Source organism: Nilaparvata lugens, unplaced genomic scaffold (genome assembly GCF_014356525.2).
Source record: "Nilaparvata lugens isolate BPH unplaced genomic scaffold, ASM1435652v1 scaffold6477, whole genome shotgun sequence".
Classification (NCBI taxonomy): Eukaryota; Metazoa; Arthropoda; class Insecta; order Hemiptera; family Delphacidae; genus Nilaparvata; species Nilaparvata lugens.
Window position 1 is genome coordinate 1691 of NW_024092229.1, and position 15435 is coordinate 17125.

The 15435-nt window shown below is 34.5% G+C and overlaps 1 protein-coding gene across 1 annotated transcript; it reads left to right on the forward strand.

The window, feature by feature from the left end:
• The first annotated feature begins 2641 nt into the window (after positions 1–2641).
• LOC120356319 (cell division cycle and apoptosis regulator protein 1-like) lies at positions 2642–10728 on the forward strand. The gene is made up of 4 exons (XM_039445243.1): positions 2642–2763; positions 5685–5813; positions 8205–8371; positions 10515–10728. Exons 1-4 carry the CDS (start codon positions 2719–2721, stop codon positions 10537–10539), a joined length of 366 nt encoding a protein of 121 aa, XP_039301177.1. The 5' UTR covers positions 2642–2718; the 3' UTR covers positions 10540–10728.
• The last annotated feature ends 4707 nt before the right edge of the window (positions 10729–15435 follow it).

A 15435-nucleotide genomic window follows, 5' to 3' on the forward strand; every position in this document is an offset into this window, starting at 1 on the left:
ATTCCATACCCTTAAGGGCAGTCACGACTGGCCCTTAATAACCGGCGCGCAGTCATCAAATTAGCGCGGGAATCCTGTTTAGCAGTTTCAGAATTGCTGAAAATCCTTTCGCAGCTGCAGGCTCGCGACTCAGAAATCCCACACCTCAAACCTTATTCTCTAAATTTTAATTACCACATAATTGAAATTGATATACTGTATTTAGCTAGCAGGTCCAGCCTGATGAGAGCTAGAGCGCAATTCTCAGATCGCGGATTATTGAGCAGACATTTATTTGCTGTAGAGAATAATAATCTTATTATTGATTCTCTGTTCCCTATACCCTATACCGTATACCTCATACCCTGCACCCTATTATCTATAGCTTACACCCTATACCGTGCCCTATTTAATTATACCTTGAATACTACTAATAAATCCATAGTTCCGTCATACCTTTACCCCATAGCTCTCACCTTAAACCTCATAGAAAAACCACATCCCGGGCTTGCAGGTACAGCTTGCTCGCCGTCATTCGCAGTTGGTTCAGATTGCGTACTACCTTTATAATAGAATTATTGGTAGGGATCTTATAGTCAGATCCGTCTCCTTGTATAGGGTTATCTTAATCTCCCTTAACACCCACCCTGTATTCCAAAGGCCGAGGGCCGAATCGGCCAACAACGGCACGGGCACACACTCTTCCCTTCAAGTTAAATACCTCCCGCCAAAGACAGAGGGTAAAGAATCAGGACAGAGGGAGAAGTGTAGGTCCGGTAACTCCACCTGTCAGTACGGCTACTGACCCCGACCCATATCCGACTGTAGCTAGTCCGCGTTGTAGCAATACTTCGCAATTATTAGGAAACCTAGAGGGTGGAATAGGTCATGCTAATAAGACAATGCAATTATCCGATTTGAGAGATTCAATGATTTGATTCTGCTTTTCAATGATGAGTTGTTGAGCAGATAATAGTGCGGCGTTCTCGTCGAGCTTCTCGTGACACGATTCGAGTGACTTACCAAGTCGGTTTCGATACGCTTCAATCCAGAATCGAGTTTTTCACCAAGTCCTTTATTAGGATTTTTAAACTTGCAATTTCATTATTCGAATCCTGACTTAACGCATCACCACCTTCGCTATAACTACGACTCAACCGACGATCGTGAGCACAATTGAGCACAACCATTTACGTCCGGATGTTTCATAAACACTAACTCTGTTTCACCAAAACCCACGCACTGTCCATGGAAATTCCCTGCACTCACTACACTGAATTTTGTTCCTAGCCTTGTCCTTCGAAGACCGCACGGTCATACTGACTAGACACGCTCACTTTTAGATAGATAACGGAGCTCAATCGCTTTACGTCCGCTCTCATCAGAGTCTGATAACTAACTTCAATCATTCTTCAGTAGATTTATGCTGAAGTATCGCCTTTTGCTTCCAAAAACGAATAAAGCTAAGTAACTAGCACAGCGGGAGACTCAAGTGACGCGGGCATGTTTGTGGGTTTATAACTCGACAACAATTGACGATCTTGCCGCACCGATCACAGGGGGTTTAGTGATGATGACAAGCTGTTCAACTCTGTGAAAGTCGCCCTCTGCCGCTTGTCTGTGTCTTATGAGATGTGATCGGAGGTTGTTAAAATTACCCTCGTATTATTAAGTTTGAATGCATGTAGTGAAATGAAGGAATACTGGGCCATATGAATAAAGTTGAGCATTTGCTTATACTTCGAAAATATAGAGCATTTGCTTCATTTTCTATGAATAAACGTGAGCAAAACCTTTTGCTCATGCTCATAAAAAAATAGTTTGAGCATTTTCTCAAAAGTAAAAGCTTTTGCTCAAATTGTATGAATAACTAGAGCATTGCTCAACTTTTGAAGCAAATGCTTCAAAAAAGGTGAGTCTAGTCTAGAGCAGCTTATCACCTTTTGCTTATAGTACAATGGCTCAACTAATTCGTATGAGGAAGAGGAAACTATACCAGATACGATCACAACCAATAGTTGAGAACTATAAAACTCTTTTTAGATTCAACCAATGTATATATCACCATTATCCCTACAAAAGAATGAATACAAAGATATAAAGATACCTGATATAAAGATAACCATCACAAAATAGGAAATAGGCATTTAAGAAGATGTGAGTGTAGACGATTATAAGAAGGCTATTGATATTATAAGAATATGCTGAAGATTATTATAGAGATGACATTTTTTCACGCTATTATTTCAAAATTACAAACTCAACTAACCTAAAACTCTATTCATAAATAGAAAACAGAGCAGACGATGCAAACACAAGCGGTGCCCCCTACTTGCATATTTAGCGCTTCCGTGAGCTATGAAAACAAAGTAAGGCTACAAAACCGAATCAGCTGATGAAAAATCTTTAAAATACGTGAGCATTTGCTCCAGAGTTCAGGAGCATAAGGTAAGAGTATAAGGTAAAGCTTATTCCTATAAAAATGAGCAAATGCTTTTGTTTCTACCTTCTTCTCATGAGCAAAACCTTATGCTCCATGCTCTTGCTCATGAGCATTTGCTCTGGTTTTATTCATATGGGCCATTGTGTTGACAGGAGGACAGTGTGACCCCGAAGAAGAAGAAGCCGATCGATGAGAAGGAGCGAATCTGCTTGAGAAGCGCTACACTCTGCTGAGTCGCCCTCTGTGGTGGTGCACCCTCTCTCACCGCCAAGTCGGGCAAGTTCGATTGCTCGCTCATGTCGCTTTCTGTCCTGCTCGACTACCGTGAGGCCGATACTAAGGTAAGTGTCACTGTCTGTCTCCTTACTGTAAGTAATAGTAGTTTATAGTACATGTTCGGTAACGCTGATTTCACACATGAGTATGATTGTTTTTGTCCAAAACTTAGTTGAGGGCAGAATCATCATACGAATACTAGTCCAGTCAAGGTCGTTTTTCAGGAAACAGCCCCGAAAGAATTTTTCTCTACGGTTCTATATGTATTTTGGGGCGCTGAATTCGAATCTGAAATTTGCTATATCTAAATCTAAATACGAAATCTCTAAAACAAGTAAGATACATGATAGAAACTTGCGATTGGTCTCAAATGAGAGAGAATTACATGTTCTATGAGCTACGTTGCCTTAAATAAATAAATTTTTATTGTCATTAAGCAACATTGGCAATAAACAAAGTCAAAACTATACTAACATTATCTCTTAAACCCATCTTGCATGACTGTTTGTTATCGAAAAACTGTCGAGACTGTGAAAATGAGGAAAATATCGCAAATTTCTTGATTTTTTGAATCAATCGTATCTTACCTCACGATTATATTTTTAGAAAATTCATTTACCTCTCATGAAAGAGGAGATTCGGTAATGAATTGTTCTTTCACGTGGTGTGTGGTTTTTATCTATACTAGAAAAATATCCAGTTGTATAGAAGTGGTAGGTTTGCATAATTTTGAAAACCCCTTAAAAATACCCCTTTTTTGAAAATTCGTAGCTCCGGAACCAAAAATGGTAGAATCCTGCGCGCCCACTCAATTTATTGGAAATCTTATTCTCTTCAATTTTGTCAAGAATGATTTTTCTTGAGAAACTCAAGGTTCACGAGATAAAATGGGAAAATTGAAAAAAAGTCCGAAATTTTAGGGGTTTTCGGGGTGAAGCCGCCCTCTGGGTGTCAGCAAATTTCAGATTCGAATTCAGCGCCCCAAAATATATATAGAACCGTCGAGAAAAATTCTTTCGGGGCTGAAAAACGACCATTTGACTGGACTTTACGGTAAAAACCGTGGTTGAGAGTAGAATTATCATAATAATTCGGTTAAAACCTTACCGTACAAGTTTTGTCATAAGGAAGAATGATTGGAAAACAGAAAATATCACCTGCTGCTACTGGATAAATTACTGTACATGCGATCTATAAACATAACATAGTTTAGAATTTTAAATCAGGAGTTTTGTGATTGTAGTTGACAAGTTCCCACCGTGAGCGCTGAAGGCGACTATTTGAAGCAAGGTCTATAGAAAAAGGTCAAGTCACCCAGCCGTTTTGTTGCTTGTTGATAAATTTGTTTTCTTGGTTCATATCTGAGCTGAGTTGACAGTCACAAAAATATATAACGCGAATAAAATCTAATCAGTTTTACTATTCAAGAGAAGAAAACGTTAAATATTCTCTAGAAAATAATAAAAGTGTATTTGATAACTTTTATTATGTTTCAATGATTCCGGTAGCCCTAAAATAGTGAGTATTTCTCAAAACATATTACAGGATGTAATTCAATTTCAATTTCAATTTATCATTCTTTGTACAATTACATAGTTTAAATACACAAAAATACAAAATAAATAAGAGTACAAAAGAATGTGTAGCTCGCAAGACTTTCGTCTGTTCGCGAGCATGAGTAAGAGAATATAAAGATAATGCAGGTAATGTATTACCTGTAATGTATTTTATTTGTTTTTATATTAATTGACGTTTGCCATATCTGTAATGTACAGCATTTTATGCAATAAAAATATTTATTTTTATTATTTTAGGATTGCACTGTATATTTTGTAGTGTTGAAACCCTGATATTCATTTAGAAACATTCTTTATATTGTCGACTGCATATATAGAAATTGGGCCATTCGATGACCCTTACCGAGGTATCACCCTACTTTTAGCAAATCTATTGAACTTTCACTGTAAAAGAGATGAAATGTAGAATGAAATAGGAAACAGAAAACATTATTACCATTGTCATTATTTGTCAATGAAATTGAATTTTTGTTAAGGAGTATCTGAGCTAAAAAAGTTTACTAATGGGTTGACTGAATGGAAACTAGAAAATCTAGTGACTAGTAACTAGTCATTGGCTCTAGCCAATGTGCCTATAATACATGTATTCTAGGTACCTTGGTTTTAGCTATACAAATCTATATAAATATAAAAGCGAAATGGCACTCACTCACTGACTGACTGATTGACTCACTCACTCACTCGCAGAACTAAAAATCTACCAGACCAAAAACGTTCAAATTTGATAGGTATGTTCAGTTGGCCCTTTAGAGGCGCACTAAGAAATCTTTTGGCAATATTTTAACTCTGAGGGTGGTTTTTAAGGGTTTAAAGTTCGTCTTTTAGCATGTATATTCTTCTTATTCTCTTGATTATAATTGAAAAAAGGCCATACCATATGTTAATATAGAACTATAATCTAGAGAGAGTACCTCTTCGAAACAGTTGTTAACTGGTAACTAAATTAATAATTTTGTCAGGTTGGCATTAAGTTGAGTTGACTTTGTTAGGTTGGCACCAAGTTGAAGATTGAAATGCATTTATCGCGGAAAAATTGATTTGGCACTGCTACTTCAATCAGAGCTATTCCTGGGAATATTATATTACTAGCCGTCAGGCTCGCTTCGCTCGCCATATCCGTTTAGCCAGACGTTTAGTCTGGACCCCCGACTGGATCGTCCCAACATAATATGATAAAAATGCTCAAATGAAAAATGCAGGCGAGCGAAGCGAGCCTGCTGATCTCATTCTTGGACGATCCAGTCGGGGGTCCAGGGGGCGGGCGAGCGAAGCGAGCCTGACGGCTAGTAAGATTATACAGCTGACTCAAATCCTAGCATTCGCTTGAAAATTACTTAGAACTAGTAATTGCTAGCTTTTCAATTGGCCTATCGATGAAGCATTCTTCAACTTATATATTTTTATTTCAGGAACACTTCTTTGAAGTATCACTGTTTGCGGAATTATTCAATGAGATGCTGATGCGTGACTTTGCGTTTCGCATTTATCGTGCTCTTCTGGAGGCGCCCGAGAAACCCAAGGAGGAAAAAGATGACAAGGTGAGACACGTCTTTTTATTTATTCATTTATCAAAAATACATAACATGAAAATGACAATACAACTGAAAGAGGTTAACTGCTAAACGTCATAGGCTATAGACCTACTATCCACTTCATAAAGGAAAATTATTTTTCCTACAGTTACGTTGAAAAGTGGCCATTCCTGCACTGATTACAGAACGCAAAGAATCACTTTTCCGCTCCAGAGCGGGAACATTTTTTCTGCACTCCAGATTTGCAACATGGCAACGCAAAATAGTTAGTAGGTTATATGGAGCACCAGTGCAGCAAAATGAAAATTAAGTTGGTAACTGTGGTATAGTGTGGTATAGTGTTGTGGTGCACGTTATAATAATATGAAGGCAGTGGACAACAGTGGATGACAGCGACAGCCACCACATTCAGCACACAGCCGCCTTCATTCATTTACTACTACATTATTCAATTTTAAATAAATTAAGGTTTTTATTAATAATAAAATTACACAGAAAACCATTTGATGGATTTCAGGGAATTTTACCCATAATTACCCACTTTTCATATTCAATGGTAACTGTAGGAAAAATTTAATGTGAAATACGTGAGCAAAGTTCCTCTGCTGCACTCAAGAAACCATTCCACCCTCGCCTACGGCTCGGGCCTTAACGTTTCTTCCGGTGCAGCAAACTGTCACTTTGCGCACTAGTTGCACAAATTACTAGTCTATGATACTTATAATCATTCTTGACATCTTTGAATTGAAGTACGTAATTGAAGCAATTAAAGTAACAAGAAAATCTGTAATAAAGCAACAAGAAAATCTAATGAATTTCAAGACATATAGAGTGCGAGAATTTCACATTCTAATGATATTATTATTATATAAAGTAAAGAAATAAAAGAATCCCGGTCCTCTGGCTCAAAAGCTAGCGTCTAAGGGTGTGATCATATTGAATGCACACTTGATTATGCATGACCAAGCGCGCATATAAAAACAAACTATGGTAAGAGCAATAGGAACATTCACACTGTACGCATGCACTTTGTGGTTGCGTTCAGTGTGAGCAGCTGCATGCACGTGTTCGTAAGGCTCTTTTCAGATTTGGTTTTTGGGTCATGCATGATCTGACGTGCACTTGAGCACGTATACACATTCAGTCACTCCCTAACCAACTCGATTACGGCTATTTTCATTGTATAGAGTGATAACATTCCTTTGTTTTTCCATCGCAATTCCTTTCTCTTTAATATCTCATTCTCTACGGCCTACTCCATTATGAAAACTGTTTATTGTATGTACAGCAAACGTATCTGTCATCGTGTCATGTAATACCTTTGTAACGTTGATCCTTAGACCAGTTAGAGAATAGACACGGCCCATTGTATATTCTTACTGAAAGTCGATGAAGCCGACATCTACTGCCAAATCCACCCATCTTGACGTCACAACAGTGACGTCACGCATCGTATAGAAATTATAAAAAAGAAAACTTTTTGAGTTTGTTGTGTAAGTGTTTGTAGTGTTTAACTTACATTGTTGTTATTCAAAGCATTGTTGTTAGCTTGGTTGTGACGTCAAGATGGGTGGATTTGGCAGTAGATGTTGGCTTCAGAGGCTAGACTTCCCAGCGTGTCTATTCTATAACTGGTCTAAGCGTTGATCATACTTTTATTGTTAAGTTCTTGTTCAGTTGAGAAAGTGTGGATTATTCCTTTGAGGAAGATTTTGAGAAAACTTATGCTTGAAGATTTGTTTGTTGGTTCGTAGATCGGAGCTATTTGGAAAAAAACGATATAGTCTTTCATTAATCAAGTTGATTCTTTTAATAGATGTTTGAACTAAAAATAGTCATTTGTCATTTGTTTACTGATTGTCCATAGTAGAATGGATTAGATGTTGGTTCTATGATTCAGAGGCCCGGGTTCAGATACCGGCCCAGGCAAGATATTTTTCTCTGCTACTTCCATGTCTCGGATGGACACGTTAAACCGTAGGTCCCGGCTGCCTAATAACAGTGTTTAGGTCACATCAGAGGCCCTGGAATTGATCAGGTGCGACCTGAAAATTCTGACACGAGAACTGGGCCATTATTATTATTATTTAGGCTAGGTATCTATGTAGTTTTCTCGTTAAAAATGAATTTAGCATCCGTTTTAGTGATTTGTTGAGCTCCATCCTTTGATTAATGCTCAAGTATAGAAATTAGCATTGTAATATTCAATTTCTATCTAAATTTGGGAAAGGAACAGTTTTGGGCTTTAAGCCTGTTGTTTCTTCCCCAATCATTCATAGTTGAGAATTATATTGTATGTATCAATGTATAAATAAATATGATGAAAATTTGTACTATTTTTATGTAATATGCATGCTTTTGCAACGGCAATTTTATTATTTAAAATTCGTGTTTCAGGATAAGAAGGATCGTGATAAGAAAGATAAGAAAGATGACAAGGACAGGAAGATGACAAGGACAGGAAAGATAAAGATAAGGAAAAGGATAAACGTGAAAAGGATGAGAAGAAAGACTCGAAAAGAAACGAAGAAGAGGAAGATGAGGATGATGACGAAGATGAAGATGTAAGAATTTTAAATATTTAATCTCTTTGATAATATTCATCCTTTATTTTTAACAGTCGAAAATGTGATTTTTAATCACAACTTATGATGGAGAAATATTTTTGGAGTACTTTCCATAGCTGAGTTTTATTTGTAAAATTGTTTCAAATTCGCCGCTATATGTTAGGTTCTAATATTGTTCCACCTCAGTTTCTTTCAAATCATATTTTATTTGTTTTATTAAGATCGAAGAGGAAATATTTTTGGAGAAATTTTCCTAACTGGGTTTTACTTGTAAATTGTTTCGAAATCGCTGTTTTATGTCAGGTTCTAATTGTTCCACCTCAGTTTCTTTCAAATCATATTCTCTTTGTTTTATTATTATTCTCTTATTATTATTAAGACACTAGTTTTGCAACTTCTAATAATGGGAGAACAGCTTTCAATATACGAGTAGATCTGATTTCAAGATTGATTTTTATGGAGCGATTCCATTTATTAATGTAAACATAATTTATCTAATTAAAAATGTATAAATACAATTCCAAATAACGAATTTATTTCACTCATATAACAAATTTTACATTTCAATATACCGGTACGAGTAGATAATATACTGTATTATGCTTTTAAGATTGCTTTCTATGGAGAAATTCAATTTATTAATGTATTTGATAATTCACGGAATCACGGTCCAAGGTGTAAGGTGGATAAATATGATTCCAAATAATGAATTGTCGCTCTCATATAAACAAATTACACATTACAAATTTTGTAAATAAGATTGAAAACGATATAATTATTGGTAAAGTCAAGAAACAATCGAAAATTCAATTAGCAAGGCTAATACCGTCAGAAAGTTTTAATTATTTATCTATTCCATTGACAATAACAAATCATTATTACCAAATAATATGATTGGGAGGAGACAACAGGCATAGCCCAAAACTGTCTTTCTCTCAAATTTTGATGATGAAAGTTTCGATAAAAGAATGAGGTTGTGATTTCTCTTCTCACTTCAAAGTCTTATTTTCACTTCAAATCTCGCAATATTTCTCATAAGATACTCTCAAATTTATTTATATCATTTTGAACAATAATCTTGAATGTACTTAAGTATCTCAAATACCAATGAACCTTTGTTTAGATAATGCACGTTATCCAAATTTTCAGAACATACCGACAATTATTTAATCCCTCAGCACAAGCATTATGCTTAAAGAGGGATGAACCATTAATGTTTCTTCAGGAGCACTTACCTTTCATTATTAATATCATTCATTATTATATCCTATTTTATTTTATTCTCTTTAATATTGTATCATTTGTATTTATTTTATCTACACCACGGTATATAGAAGAAGACGGTAGTGTCACGCGCATGTTTGTGCTAAATTTCCGGTGTAGCTGACGTCATTTTATATCCAATCATCTGTTTTTAACAAATAAGTTTCATAAATATTGCCAATAGATGTTGCAAACCTCGGTTGGTGGCGATGACGCAATCTAGCTGGCTGGCCACTGCGCACACATTTCGTGGCCTCTACCGTTTTCATCTAAATACCGTGATCTACACATAGGGTTCTGTTTATTTATTATTTTATCATTGAATGTTTAATGATTATGAAATGCGTTTGTGTTTTTGACTGTAATTATTTTCATTGGTTGAATCTTAGACCAGTTATAGAATAGACACGCTGGGAAGTCTAGCCTCTGAAGCCAACATCTACTGCCATATCTCCAAATCGTGACGTCATCATCGGATAGAAACTTCAGATTGTGTTTATTCAGAAGGATGTAAATTATTATTCATTAAAATGGTAAACTCCAGCTGCGTTCCCGCTGAAATAGACACAATCTGCTATGGAACAAAATGTAAACAAACTCTACAGAAAAGTTTTCTATCTGATGCTGACATCACGATTTGGAGATATGGCAGTAGATGTTGGCTTCATCGACTTTCAGTGTGAATATACAATAGCTGTGTCTATTCTATAACTGGTCTAAGGGTTGAATAAGCATTTATTTATTAATTAGAACCTTTTCTAGTTATAGTAATGAGCGATTGTAGTTTCAATTATCCAGATCACTATATTTATATTACCAAGTTCATTTGAAATGCCGGTTTTCAAATATGAATTTTGTTGTTGATCTTTTTAAACAGGTTGATAGTGAAATTGATCTCTTAAAACAGATGATCAAAGAAAGGAAGGATAAAAGCAAGAAGAAACGGGAAAAAGTGAAAATGGTAACTGAAGACCCTTTTCTGCTGCTGGCGTTCGTCTACTTTGACCAAAGCCAATGTGGCTATATTCTTGACAAGGACCTGGAAAGCATTCTGCTCACGTTGAATCTAAATCTGTCGCGGTCACAGGTCAGTATTTCCAATTCCTTTCTTTCGTTATAAAAGTATAATAATTAGTCTTGTAGTTTCAATAGTAATAAAAATTATAAACAGTGTTTCCTTCGACACACATAAATTATTAGTTACATTAGTTACATTAGCACCTTGTAAAGCTGAAAAGAATAAGAAATTATCTGATGGTTTGAGAATATATGTCACCCGACAACAAAGCCTGTCGTGGTCGATGTCTGCAGTTTACGCACAAACCAATACCTACATTAAAGAATAAATATTGAGATGGGAGAATATTTGAATCCAATGAATCACATCACTTGCATGGCTACTTTATAAAATTAATAAAAACAATATAAAATACCTATTTATTATTTTTGAATTTTTTATTATTTTTTTTATTATTCATTTTTTGCATTAATTTATTTTCTTGGTATTTATTCTTGCATTTAAACTTGAAAATGGCCAAAGTATGCCGAAACTAGTTGTTTGAAATTTTTTGAAGATTTAAATTGTTTTAAATAAAAGGGTACGGTACTTTATATTTTCATATTGTTTTTATTAATTGAAATCCATTATATAATAAAGGAAAGAACCGTCTTATACATGTACGGGATAGGAAATTCACGAATGACGAAACATCACGTCTGAACTACTGGACTGATTAACTTGAAATTTTGCATATTGATTCTTAATTTACCAAGGATGGTTATTGACCCATTATAATTCTTCAAGATTTCAGTAGAACAAGTTTTCGGTACGTAAAGTGTTCAATTAGACCCTTGCGGAGCACGGGTTAAATGTTACCTGCTAGTAATTAATGAAATCATAGTTTTATGAACAACAATTTGTGATGAATTTTTTCAATAAAAATATGAATATTTGCTAATAATGGGGTACTTTTTTCATTTTCTGGCTAGGTCTCAGAGAAAGAATGTTGACACGATCAATTGAATTGCAATTATCCCCTTATTATTGATCTATAAGTCATGATTAGATGCTGATGACTCACATGTAATATCTCATAAACGTTCATTTCACTTGTTTAATAACTTTGCAGGACATCATTTTTGTATATTAAGGTCCACGTTATAATATCAGTATTTCATCGACATTGGTGTTGCTATCCTAGCACTCTCCTTTTCTAGCTTCACACTGTTGCCAGATCGTTTTCTGACAATGTACAATTATAATTATCCACCAAAATATTTAATCTCAATTATGAACATTTATGATTCAATCTTTGAAAATATATTTTCTTGACGAATCAAATATAATTGATTATTTTAAACAAGAATGAAGTGTTAATAATCCATGAGATATACCGGTATCAGCTATCATCTTTCCTCCTCGGAAACATAGCTCTCCTATCTTTCTCCAATGCCATTTTAATTTGGACCTCACTATAGTTAGGTTATGTATACTTCAGTAACTATATTACTATATAAGTGGTAATATATACCACAGCCAAAACATGTTGCATGAGAAAATACAACCTAATAATTCAATACTTTCCTATTTTAATAACCAGTTGACTACTAATATTATTAGTTTGTATTTTGACAAGCAAAAGGTCCCTGATCGTTTCAAGTTTATATCTAGTATAATTTGTCATTTTCTATAGGACAACTTTAATCAATATCTCAATGAAATGACTGATGTATTTTTCTTTTGTAGATCAAGAAATTGGTTCAAAAGGTCGTCACCGGGACTTCTCTGCATTATCGTACTCTCACCGATAAACCAAAAGTTGATGACAAAGATAAAGAGACTGAGAAGGATGGTGACTCGAAATTGAATGGAGACCAGAAAAAAATCGACATTGAAAGTGCAGCCGCAGGTAGCTATTCAACTCATTTTATTTTAAGAAAACAAAGATATTGTCAATTTCACTAAAAAACATGTTTTTTTTATGAAATTTGACAATATCTTTGTTTTCTTATTATGGAGAGATTTCACAACATCACCATCAATTCTACTCATTTTATTTTATTTTTTTATATATGAAAACATGGAAGCAAACAGGAATCCTCCTATGAATTGCTCCCATAACACAATAATTCATTATTGTGGTATTTTGTATTTTAAATACCATAAAATCTTTCCATAATAATTCAACTTGAGAAAAATTGTCAGCTGAGCTTTACAAGTGTGTTTACAAGTTTGTGTTTCATCAACAATTCCAAATTTTCTTAAATAACTATATTATTCGTTAAAAGTGGTAAATGAGTGGAATATTTCTAATCAATATTTCTAATTCAATCCATCTAAATTCAAAATTTATAGTTTTAATGTTTATTTTGGACTAAAATTTTATAAAAATTGTACACGTGAAATTTTACCTTATCTTGGACTTTGTCACCTTTAAATTTGGAAGAAAAATAGCACAAGGATTATCTTATTATTTAATCTGCCAAAGTTATTTACATTAGTGGCATTTGCATTGTAAATAAATAAATGTTAGTCTTGCAGCTCTTCTCCAGGTTTAGGTAATAGGCAGCTATTCTCCATAGATTTTTCCTACAGTTACGTTGAAAAGTGGCCATTGCTGCACTTATTACAGAACGCAAAGAATCACTTTTCCGCTCTAGTGCGGGAAAAATTTTTCTGCACTCCAGATTTGCAACATGGCAACGCAAAATACTCAGTAGGTTATATGGAGCAACAGTGCAGCAAATCAAAATGAAGTTGGTAACAGTGACTGCTGTGGCTGCTATAATGAGCAGAGGTGCAACGAAGCACAACGCGCTAATTATTACTATTATATATTATAACCAAGGACAACATTTTCATTCAATTTGAAAATAAATTAAGGTTTTTATCAATAATAAAATTACACAGAAAAACATTTGATGCATTTCAGGCAATTTTACCCATAATTACCCACTTTTCATATTCAATGGTACTGTAGGAAAAACTTAATGTGAAATACCTGCGCAAAGTTCCTCTGCTGCACTCAAGAAACCAGTAAACGTTTCTTTCGGTGCAGCAAACTGTCACTTTGCGCACTAGTTGCACAAATAACTATTCTGGAGGTGTTGCTTCAAATATACTTGATTTGAATTCATTTGATCCTTGTAATATGACTGATAGAATCTTGAAACTTGGAATTTGATGCAGAATAATGTTTAAAGTTTGAAAAAGTTTTTCACATTGAAAGAAAAATACTATACTATCCAAACCACACCAGTTATCTCAGTCTAATAGTAGTTGAATCATGTTTTCCTAGTTATAAGTATTATAAACTCCATAAAATTTTTCGAATCAAATCTTATTATCTTGAAAATAATAGAGTTTACAATAAAGTGTATTGTACATACAGTAACATACATTACCGCTTGAAAGATATCAGAATCATAGTTAACAACTTGCATACAAATTGAGAATAATTCAGCAAGTAGTATTTTTGTTTTGACAGGAACTAACTATATAGAAGCTCATATCTGTATCAAAGTTTATATCTTTATTTCACTGAGTTGTGTTTTTTTGTCAAAATAAAAAATGATTTGATTTGATTTAGTTGAATAAAAAAGCTACATACTCAATGCATAATTATTGCGAAAATTAAGCATAAGATAGCATAAGAAGATCATCCCATGGTTTAGGTCGTTCATGTTCCAAATTTCAAGCCGATTTTTGTCGACTACTGTTTTAGCTGGATGAGAGTGTAAGAACGACACAATATGAGAGACTACCAGCGTCATATAGCTTCACGTAAAAGAACTACTAGGACTATCGGCTTGAGTTAACAGTGAAATTTGAACATAAATTGTAACCAGGTAGCCAATTATGTAAGGAAATGGTGTGACACTTCCACTAAATATGTAAACTAGCGAGGGAAAGAAAACTATGTAATTACGATAAAAAAAGACTGAAACTATAACCATCAGATTGGTTGGGTGTAAAGATAAAATCAAAGGTGAACAGTTACTATAAAATTTAATGAAACTTTATCATATATTTTCATTTAAAACAATCAAGATTACTTTATTAGAAGAAAACAATATTAAAGGCTCGCTTTGCTGCATTGAATCAATTTTTGTGGTAATGAAAAATATAAAAGAGAACTCAACAAAAGATAACACCTACGTTTTCGAAGATGGGTTCCTGCTTGGCAATCACTGATGTCGCGACGTTAATTTATTATTTAAAAATCAAAATAACTGATCTAGTGAAATGGGTTCAGATCCCGTCTTATTCAATACTACAATTCTCTTTAAACTGCTACAGGAGAACTGTATTATAAAAGAAGAGCAAAATCTATCCTTTTCTCCAGAATAGCCGTACTTTACTGTCAGTCCTATCAAAACGAACTCTGCCCCAAAATATAATTTTGGGGTATAAATTAACTATCAGTCAATGCCAAACATGAACGTCACCTCGAATACATGATAATATTTTTCTATCTATCGCACAAACACACGTTTGTTATTAAAATCAGAGAGAAGCTACAGTAAATATCACGCAACAACAAATAAACAATCTTTCTGACCATGAAAGATGACTGTTTATAGTATTTGTATATCTAGAGTGAAAAGTACGACTTTTTTTCGCTCGTGATGTACACAACATTTTCCTCTATCTACATTTTTTTTATAGAAACTGCAAATAAAATCATTCTAATAACTTACGTATTGTGACAAACCGGTCGTCTGATTGGCACTGCCGATTGCGCATCTATCGGCAAAAGTTGTAACAATTATATCAGCTGAGCAGTTACCAAAAATGT